This window comes from Vombatus ursinus, unplaced genomic scaffold, assembly GCF_900497805.2.
Source record: "Vombatus ursinus unplaced genomic scaffold, bare-nosed wombat genome assembly UNPS02014863.1, whole genome shotgun sequence".
Taxonomy (NCBI): Eukaryota; Metazoa; Chordata; class Mammalia; order Diprotodontia; family Vombatidae; genus Vombatus; species Vombatus ursinus.
The window spans coordinates 28830200-28841380 of NW_020954641.1; the positions used below are offsets into that span (position 1 = coordinate 28830200).

The 11181-nt window shown below is 40.1% G+C and overlaps 1 protein-coding gene across 1 annotated transcript in view; it reads right to left on the reverse strand.

Annotated features, from left to right (window-relative positions):
- Nucleotides 1-851, reverse strand: part of GRIA1 (glutamate ionotropic receptor AMPA type subunit 1) — a 343664-nt gene extending 342813 nt beyond the window's left edge. Inside the window, exon 1 of the mRNA XM_027841645.1 lies at nucleotides 770-851. Coding sequence (XP_027697446.1) covers nucleotides 770-851 — 82 coding nt within the window. The remainder of the gene's footprint in view (nucleotides 1-769) is intronic.
- Nucleotides 852-11181: the final 10330 nt, after the last annotated feature.

Below are 11181 nucleotides of genomic sequence, written 5' to 3' on the forward strand. Positions count from 1 at the left end.
GGGGGGGGGGGGGGGGGAGGTAGACAGTATAGTCGAGATGCAGCATCTTGGAAGAATCTAGGAGTCACTTTTACTTGATGTTATGGAACAGAAGAGACAGAAAGGGGATGGGGATTTGGGGGTGGGGGAAGGCTCGAGGCAAGAAATGGGTAGATTTTCCGATGGTGAAGGTAAAATTCAATGTTTGTGGGGAGGGGGTAATTTAACCAAAGGAAAAAGAGGCTAATGAATTATTGAACTGTGGGGTGGGGGTGAAGGCGGAGGAGAGGAGGCAAGGATTGGAGACAGAGCCCCATTGCCTCAAGCTGCTTGCTTTCTCGGGAAAAGGCTATGCTGCTATCTTATCCATCCCCTCAGCCCACCACAGCTAGCTTTAGTTTCTAAAATGGAGGAGGGGAGGGTAAGGGTTAACTGAACGCCCACCATTCCCTTGTCAACCGCAGCCTATTTGCAAAGCGGCGCTTCCACCATTTCACGCGCACGCCGTGTGTGTGTGTGTGTGTGTGTGTGTGTCTGCGCGCGTGCGTGCACAAACTTCCCCATGCCCCCCCAGCCCCCATCTCTCCCGGAGAGAGGGTTAACAGACACCCCTTCCCTGCGCTGGCAGCCCCCCGGGGCCGTGGCACGTTCGCAGCAAACCTAGCCGCTCCTGGCCACGCGCGGAGGAGAGCCGGTGCACCAAAGCATCGACCACCAGCCCCCACTGCCCAAACCTAGAAAGTGACTTCCAGCCTCCTCCCCATCCCCAGCCAAAGGCTTTCCCACTCACCGATCTGAATGTTGTTGGGGAAATTGGCACCTACTACCGCCCCTAGAAAACCGGTGCAAAAGAAGGCGAAAATGCACTGCATATTCCTTTTTGCATTGGCGAAAAAAGAAGCCCAGTTCCAACCATAGATTTGGGGGTTCCCTGCTCCCTTCCTCTCCCTGGCTTGGCAGCTGCCCCTCGGGCGGCCCCTCAGCGCGCAGGGCTGGCTCCGCTCCGCTTGCAAGCTGCCACTTCAATTGCCTTAGCACCAACTGGCGGCAGAGCGAGCTGAGCCGCTGACTGAGAGAAGCCCTTCTTCCCCCAGTGCTCTCGCTCTCCCTCTCCCTCTCCCACTCTCCCTCTCCCTCTCTCTCTCTTTTTCTCTCTCTCTCCCTCGCTCTCTCGCTCTCCCTCTCACACACGCGCGCACGCACGCACGCGGCATTTCCATCAGGCTTAATGCCCGCCTCGCTCCGAGTTCAACAGCTGGGCTCCACTGCACATCTCCCTCCACCCCCCATCCATTCTCCTTCCCCTTCCCTTTCCTAACCTAGGCCGGGATGGGGGTGGGAGTGGGAGACAAGGTTGCTTTGTCTTTGGAGGGGCAATTCCCCTCCCCCTTTGCCCCCTACCTTTCTTCTAATAAGCACTCATGTCGATATAACGCTCTTCTCTTAGTAGATCTTCAAGATTGCACAGCTACTTTTATCCCCATTTTCCAGAGGAAAAAGCTGAGGCTCAGGATTACGGTTTACACTTCCTTTTCTCACAGCCCTGTGAAGGTAAATAACGCAGGTAACATTACTCCTTTCCCCTTTTTGAAAGAAGCGGAAACAGGTTACGGAAAGCAACCTTGTAAGACAGGTAGGTCAGCTAAAGGATTTGTAAGATCCCTTCCAGCTCTAAACCTTATTGTCTTTGTTTTACAGATGAAAAACTGAGGCTCAAAGAGTCTAAGTGACTTGCACACAATTAAGTGACAGAATGTTGACTCGAACCCACGTCTTCAGACTTCAAGCCTAGTGCTGTTTTCCCCTATTTCATAGTATAGGATGAGGTACAGACATAGCTTTATTCTCAAAGGGGAAATTTTATCATGCCCTTTCCCTTTACCACCACGTATCCTATTACCTTGGTCCAGGTGGAGGCTGCCAGTACTGTGGGTTCTAGGGAGAATCAGTAGGTGGCATGGGGGATCCACTCTAGTCCCTAATCCTTCTTTGCTTGATCTAGGTCACTTTTCCTAAAGAAAGAAGGTTGCATGTGGCACACTGTGTTCGCTCTACTGTCCCAATTATTAGTACAACCTGATGCCCCAGGGACAGACCCTAGAAATCCCTCTTTTTTTTAAAAGAGAAAAAAAAATGTTTTCCACATTTGGTGGAGTGTTAGAAAGACACAGTCAAATGAAAAACTTCCAAACCAAAATCCTTATATTGCTTTGATCTTTCACCTTAGGGTTCTAGTCCCTGTTGACATGCCTTTATTCCAACTCCTGGCAGTGGTTTTTTTTATTACATATGGTTTAGGTCTCCCTCACGCTAATCCGCAAAAGCCCAGGGTAGCTTGGTCATGTTGGTGTGCTATAAAGACCAAGAGAGCACTTTATGCTAATAAGTTACATGAATCCTTTTACATCAGGGTAGGACTGGAAGATGCTGGCAAAATTTGCTTTTGGACTGTTCAGTATAAATCAGGCTACAATGGTCATTAAAGGCCATCTGTTCCAATGCCCACCTGAAGCACAGACCCCCTCTGTAAGCTCCTCAACAACTGGTCATCCAAATTCTCCTTGAATATTTCTAGTGATGAGAAGTTTATTGTCTCATTAGGCAGTTCAATGCATTACTGAATAGTTATGAATACTTGGAAGTCCTTCTTTATATCCAGGTGAAATCTGTTTCTCTGTAATTTTCATTGCTCATTTCCAGTTCTCCCTTCTGGAAACAAGAAGATCATCTGAACAGAATGAATGGTCCATGAGTCCCCTCTTCTCCCTGCCCCACCATTCCCAGTTCATCTTGTTCTCACGTGGCTTATCTCTGTTTCTCTCACCATCACAGTAATGATCCTCTAGTCATGATCAATTGTCAATATCTCTTCTAAAATGTGGCACCTAGAACTCAACACCATACTCCTGAAGTGATTTAAACGAACAGAGAACATCAGGCTTATCAACCTACCCTGGCACAATGGATAGAGTACAGAGCATAGAGTCAAGAAGATCTGAATTCAAATTTGGCCTCAGACACAAGCAATGTGATCCTGGGCAAGTTACTAAACCTGTTTGCCTCGGTTTCCCCATCTGTAAAATAGGAATAATAATAGCACCTACTTTGCAGCATTGTTGTAAAGATCAAATGAGATAATATAAAGCACTTAATACAGTGTCTGACACATATAACACTATATAAATGTTAGTTATTATTATTAGCTATTATTTTAGAACAGCCTAAGGTTGTATTAGTTTTTTTGGGGGGGCGATAGGAAAGGAGGGGTTGTTCCTGGTTCACCAGGAGCCCCAGGTCTTTTCCATATGAATGGCCTACTTCTTCCCTTTTCTACTTGTGCAGTTGCTTTGATTTTAGCCTAAGTTCAGAACTTCAAATGTGTCCCTATGAAATTATTACAGTCATTCATGGAATGTTGGAACCAGAAGAGATCTTAGAGACCATTCAGTCTCTCATATTGTAGATGATAAGTCTATAGGGGTAAAGGGACTTGCTTGTAGTCACAAAACTAGCCAGTGGCAGAACTTTTCAAGATCTCTTTGGATATCGGTTCTGTCAGACAAGGTTTTAGCAATTCCTCTCTGCTTCATTTTGCCTGCAAATTTAATAAGCATGCCATCTATGCTTTCATTCAATTTGCTGATAAAAATGTTGAACAAACCAGGACTGTGGACATAGTAATGTTACTTTATACTGTATTATTATAATTAATGTCCCCCTTAGCATAAAATAGGAAATGATATCCATTCAATAACTATTTTATTAAGTGCCTACTATATGTGCCAGGCACTGTGCTAAGTACTGGAGATACAAAAAGAAGCAAAGAGAATCCTTACTCTCAAGGAGTTTACAATCTAATGGGGGAAACAATATGCAAATAAATATATACAAAACAAGCTATATATGTATAAATAAGAAATAATTAAAAGAGGAAAAGCACTGGAATAAAGAAGGATTGGAGAAGGTTTCCTATAGAAGGGGGGATTTTACTTGGGACTTAAAAATATCAGGGAAATTAGTTGTTGGAGCAGAGAAGGGAAAGTATTTCAGGAATGGGGGAGAAATGCCCAGCGCTGAGAGAATGTCTTGTTCCAACAACAGCCAGGAGGCCAGTGTCACTGGAGTAGTATCAAATTGAAAATGTTTCTATCATCACCATATTGATCAACCAGTATTGCCAGTAGTAGGCACCCAATAAATGTTAGATATATTGAATTAAGCAAGACAAAAGTAGGGTTTAGTATGGTGGAGAGTTTACTGGATTTGGAGGTAGGAGGACCTGAAGAGGCAGTTGCTTCTAATTTAACTACTGTGTGACCTTGGGAAAGCTATTTCTTTATAAATTTGTTTCCTTATCTATAACATTGGGATAATAATAACCTACCTCACAGGATTGTCATCAGGAAACTGCTTTGTATACTACAAAACACCATATAAACATAAGCTGTGCATCTGCCAGTGTTGCTGTACTAATAGATTTAGAATCACTGCCCTCAATGAGCATATTGTTCAATTCAAATATCCCTGATTGATTTATTAAGGCTACATTGATACAGACTGACTACACATTTAAGAATTCTATGCAGCTTTAACATGCAAGCTCTTTCATTTTTGTACTAGCAAAGGGCTTAGGACTTTGAACAGAGAGGTAAAGTAGAAGTTTTAGAAATTATCTGTTTAAAGAGATGGGAATAAAGAGGGGATGGAAATAGAGAGTGGAGATGGCTGGGAGGAGAAGGATGATATAGCACCAAAATAATACTGGACTATTCAAGGAGTTAGCCCCTTGCTTCTGTTTTTTGAAAGGTGTCTGGGGACCTTTTAAGTTCTCTGTGCTTTTTAAGAGTAATAATAATAATTAAGCTGTCACTGCAGGCTTCACACTTGTGTCACCTTTCTTCTGAGGATCTCCAAGCCCTCTACAAGTATTAATTAGTGAAACCTCTCTACGCCCACCTGTAATAGATAAGAAATGCTTTACCTATTTTATTGGGAGTCAAATAGAAGTACAAAAGATGGGTTTTCAATGATCATTTGTTATATCACTATAATGTAACATGCGAACGAGTTTCAAATCCAAGTCACACCACATTTGGCTCAATGTATATGTCATTTTGCTTATAAATAACAATGTTTTTTTTTTCAACTTAAAATATAAGAGACCATAGAATGTTAGAATTGAAAATGACACTATACAGAGTGTAGAATGTTAGAAGTGGAACATCCTGGGGTCCCTTCCAGCTTCGCTATTCTGTGTTCTATGTTCTGTTTGTCCTTTATAGCTCTAGCATTCTATGATTCTACTGGACTGTGATTCAAGAGAAAATGTCAAATATACAGTCTGGGAACAGATTGCTGATGGATGACAGATCGCTGAGCATGCAATCAGAGAGAGGGTGCCTTGGTGACTTTAAAAATACCCTGGCAGATGTAAAAATAATAACAATAATATTTTACATGTTTTTAAAGCACATTTCATGCAGAAGGTTCCCAAAATGTTCCACAGACTGTGTGTATGGCGAGATCACCACCCTAAAGAATGTAATTACCCACATTGGAATTTTGCCAATTTCAACAGCATTTTCTATTCTTTTTTCCCCTGTCTTCCCTCCATTGCTCATACATATAACAGCATTTTATAAGCCAGAGACATTGCCCAGTAATTAGGGAGCAATGCAAATTCTGGAAAACACCCTGGAGAGGGATCAGTACCTTAAGAAATAGAGTCTTTTCAAGAAGGGAGTCCCAAATCCAAACCTTCTTTCTGGTGGAAACCACAAGCAATGACTACTGTATTCCCTAATAACACCAGTGAAGCATTAATAAAATCATAGAGCATTATGGTTTGCAGGGACCTGAGAACATAATGTTAGAGCTAAAAGGGATTTAGAGATCATATAATCAAGTCCCATCATCTTACAGAAGAGGAAACTGAGGTCCAAAGAGGGAAAATGACTTGTCCACAGGCACACATCTAATATCTGACATGAATTGTCACTTGGGCTTGGACTTTAGACTCTCTGTTTAATTTAGAATCCTGACAGTGCAGATCTTTTGGATTCCCCATTTAGTGTTCTCTCCATTATACTTTATTACATGATAACCCAGAAGACAGCAAATGGTCCTCAAAGTTAATACCATGCCCTTGGGTAGGCTCCCTTTGATGAAATATAATGAATCATTATAGTGGTCAACTTAGTCCTACTCCCTACTCTTTGCTTAATAAAAGTGAAAATTTAATTAATTTCCAGAAGTTTTCTCCTTCTGCGGGGAGGGGAGAGAGTTGGGTAATCTGTGGGTTATTGGCTGTGCCATGATGGCCTCACCAGCAGAACTGACAAAAACTAAAACATCATGGAAAAAAAAACTGGGCTCAAAGTCAGAAACCTGGGTCTGAATCCTGGTTATTCCATATATTGGTTGTGTGACCTTAGGCAATTTGCTGTACTTTCATAATCCTTAGTTTCCTTTTCTGTAAAAAGAGAAAGTTGAAAAACTAAATTTCTTCAAGTTCCTCTGAGTTCTGACATTCTATATCATAAGGTCTCTTCTAATGTTAACATTCTATGTTCTCTGTCTTAAAGTCTTTGCCAATTATTACATTATATGTTCTAAGAGATTCTTATTGAGGGGATGTTCATCAATTGGGGAACAGCTGAACAAGTTGTGGTTTATGAATGTAATGGAATACTATTGTGATATAAGAAATGATGAGCAAGCAGACTTCGGAAAAACCTGGAAAGATTTACATGAACTTATGCTGAATGAAGTGAGCAGAACCAGGAGAACATCGTACACAGTAAGAGCAACATTGTGTGTTGACCAACTTTGATAAACTTAGCTCTTCTCAGCAATACAATGATCTAAGACAATTCCAAAAGACTCGTGATGGAAAATGCTTTTCACCAGAGAAAGAACTATGGAGACTGAATGCAGATCAAAGCATACTATTTTCTCATTTTTTTTCTTTCTTGTGGTTTTTCCCTTTTGTTGTTTTTTTCTTTTACAACATGATTAATGTGGAAATATGTCTAATATGATAGTATATGTATAGCCTATAATCAGATTGCTTGCCATCTTGTGGAGGGGGGAGGGGAAAGAGAGAGAAAAAATTTGGAACTCAAAATCTTATAAAAGTGAATATTAAAAACTATCTTTACATGTAATTGGAAAAAATAAAATATAATTAAGTGGAAGGAAAAGAAAAAAAAAGAAAGGGGTTATTAACCTGGAGTCCACAAACTTTTAAAATACATTTTATTTTTTATTTCCATATAATTAATTTCCTTTCTAATACTATATATTTTATTTTTTATGTTTAAAAACATTACTCTGAGAAGAGGTTTATAAATTTTACCAGACTGCCAAAGGGGACCATGACACAAAAAAATGGTTGAGATTCTCTATCCTAAGGACTCTTCTATCTCTGACACTCTCCACTCTCTCTTCTAAGGGCAGCTCTTCTAGTTCTGAAGGTCTCTTTTCAATGTCCTAATATATTCTGAAGTTCTTCCTAGTCACAATATAAATAATTGACAGTCATCATTCTAGCTACAGAGTTTGTTTCTTACCTTGTATTGTTTCACTACTTTTTTGTTATTTCATGGGCTAAGTCATACCTAGCAATTCTAATTCTTGGGGTAAGTGGTAGGCTATGGGAATACCCCATGGAAAGATCTTGGATCTCAGGATACAAGGTCCTCTTTCCCAGATGGGTAGTACTATTGGAGAGAGACAGAGGCCCTGGGGGTACTCTGAGGCTATTGGGGAGGCTACCACAGGAAGAAGGATCAGAGTAAGTATCAGGGAGGATCCCATATGGACTAAGAAAAAGCCTGAGATCCCATGTAAGCTGTGTTAGATTTCAATTGTATTGGTCCACTGCTTTTGTGCAAGCTACTTGTAATTAGATACAGTTGGGCTAGAGGAGAGATATAGCACAGCTAGCAACCCACAGATTTCCCAAATCCCCAAAAGAGGCAGATGGAAGATAGAGGCATCTATGCTTTTGTATGTTTAGTGATTTTCTTTCTAGACTCCAGTTTACAGAAAGAGCATCCTCTTGTTATCACACTACCATTGTAGATGATGGCTTGATCAAAGCTAGGCAAATGGGTGGGGACAGTTGAGTTATAGCACTTGTAAGGAACTGTGATCCAGGATCAGTGAAGGAATGTGAACTGTGGGCAGGGCTATGGTGAAGAGGAAGTTTGCCCTCAGATCTTAGTGTCCCTGGAGTAAAGCTCAGTTGCCCCACTCTAGTTATAGCTCCATTGAAGGGAGGCAAGGTTTTTCAAAAGGAAAACATTAGATATATGTGTGTGTAAGTATGTATGTATATATATATATGTACACACACATATATCATATATATATGTCATATACACATATATATGTGTTTATTGGTGGTCTATTCTATGAGGGGGAAATAGGTGAGACAAAACATGGAACCAGTTAGAAGCAGAAACCAACCACAACATTTATTGCAAGAAAGTACTTTTTAAACTATAAATGATATGAAACTGGGAGCTATTATTTTTATCTAGATTCCAGTACACCATCTCTGTGCCAATGTAGGGCAGTATAATGTAGTATATGGAATGAATACCTAATTTCAAAGACTGTCTCTGATATTTATTAGGTATGTAACTCTGAGTTAAGTAATTTAACCTCTTTACTGAGTTTCCTGAGTAGTAAAATTAGGGGTTGGACCCTTAGATGACATCTAAGATCACTTACTAGTGTAAATCTATGATTACATGATCTTTACTTTCCTCAGATGACTCAGAGGCCAATATATCCAGGCATCATCCCTCATCCAAGCACTGGTCCCTCATCTCCACCTGCTTATTTAATATCTTTACCTGGATGTCCTATAAGCCTCTCAGACTCAACATATGGTAAACAGAAATTTCTCCTGAAAACACATTCCTTCTCCTTACTTTTCTATTTCTGTTGAGGATGCCACCATTTTTACAGTCACCCAATTTCACAACCTCAACATTATCTTTGACTTTTCACTCTTCCTCATGTCACAAATCCATTCACTTGCCAGGTCTTATCAGTTCTACCTACTTCACGTGTCTTTGCATCTATCTCATTCTCTCTGTTAATATTGCAACCACCCTAATCCAAGCCTTCACTACCTTTCATCTTGACCATTGAAATGACCCCAATTCTTTCAGAAACCAGTTTCTCCCCTCTATAATCCATCCTCCACACAGCTTCCAAAATGATATTCCTGAAGTTCAAGTTTGACCATGCCATGCCTCCAATCAAGAAGCTTCAGTGGCTCCCCATTGCCTTTAGGATAAGGTAAAAAAAAATCCTTTGTTAGACATTTAAAGATCTTCACATTTTTGCCTCAGATTATATTTACAGGTCAATTATACATTACTGCTCTTGATGATCTTCTTTATTCTATGGTGGTCTGCTTCCTGTTCCCCCTACACATATCATCTCCCACATCCATTCCTTTTTATAGGGCCACTTCTCATGTCTGGAATATTCTCCTCCCTCATTTTTGCCTCTTGGAAACTTTACCTCCCTTCAATGCTCAGATCAAATACCATCTCCTTTTCCTGATTTCTCCTATTGCTAGTCTGTTCTATGTACCCCACTCCAATAATTTTTTTGCACATAAATACATTTACATACTTATCTGTGAACATGTATTCTCCTATACTTATCTGTGAACATGTATTTTTTCTAATAAACTTGAGATCAAGGGCCATCTTTTGTAGTTGAATCTCTAGTGCCTAGCATAGTGCTTGGCCTATTATAGGTATTTAGTAAATACTTAATAATTCATTAATTCATTGATCCCTGTAACCAATTTTGGATGTAGTGACAAATAAGCAAGGTCCTTTCTGGTTATCAATTTGAGAAACATAAAGGACAACACACTGTGCTGAATTCATGAAATTTTCCCTCATCTCGCATGCAATCACTCAATTATATTGGTTGAAAACACACACACATTAACCCCAAATACAAATACTATCCCCCCCTTCTCTAACTTAAAAGCACAAATTTTGAAAACCAAGAAAATGAAAGAAAAATGGCAAGGTAATTCCAGCCCAAGGCCTTGTAACCAGGGTAACCTCATGTTAGATGTATAATTGTACTTCACACTTCTGGGTTTTCTGCCCAGGATCTAAAAACAACTTTTCAACAAGTAGCATTAGCTCTATTATAAAGATAGTGAAACCGAGGCCAGGAGAATCTGATATTTCATTCTTTTTGCATGGGCATTCTTGGTGCCAGTCCTACCACTAACAGTCACAATTACTAGTCCAGACACCACTTATGTAATAAGACAGTAACAGTATCTTGTGTTTGTATCATAGAATGCCAGAGATTGAGGGTGCCTTAGCAATATAGAATCTCAGAACTGGAGGGGATCCTAGAATATAGAATATCCAAGAGATCTTACAGATTATCTCTCTAATTCTTTCATTTTACAAAGGAAACAGAAATCTACATAGGGGAAATGACTTCCGTTTTCTTTTTCAGTGAATTAATGTCAGTGGTAGTTTAAGGCATGGTCCTTAAGAAAGAAATGTAACCTGTAAACCCCAAGATATCCTTATCTAAGACTTTCCCCCCCTTAAATAACTGCCAGATGCTCAGTAATTGCTCTTTCATAGCCTTGAAAACAGCCAAATTCTTGGAGAAATTGCTCTACTTCAGCAGTACAGGAGACATGGTTAGCCTGAGATAAACATATATGACTTGGTTATTTACTTCCCAACCATCTGAACTATCCAGGCTTTTCTGATCTGGGATTGTCTCAGAGCATCCACCAAAAATCTGTCTCCTTATTGAGACTTCTGATACATTCTGTTTCAGCCAGACTGGAGCTTAGCAAACTTTCCTGTGAAAAATTTCCAAAATACACTCTGGTTCCTGACCAGAGATGTAGAGGAATAAGAGACACCAATTCCAGGGTAGGCAAAATGGGAACTATCCAGGTGATGCTATTTACTAGGTACAAGGGAGGTCTATTGGCTCCTAGAACACCTCACATAGCTACTTACATTGGGAAAACTTCACCAAGAAGGTCAATTTGGTGAGACCAGCCTTCTATTTGAAATCATAAGACGAACCTTTCTTTTTTAAAATGTTTTATTTATTTCATTAAATATTTCCCAATTATATGTAAATCACTTTAACTCATTTATTAATCGTTTGAATTCATTT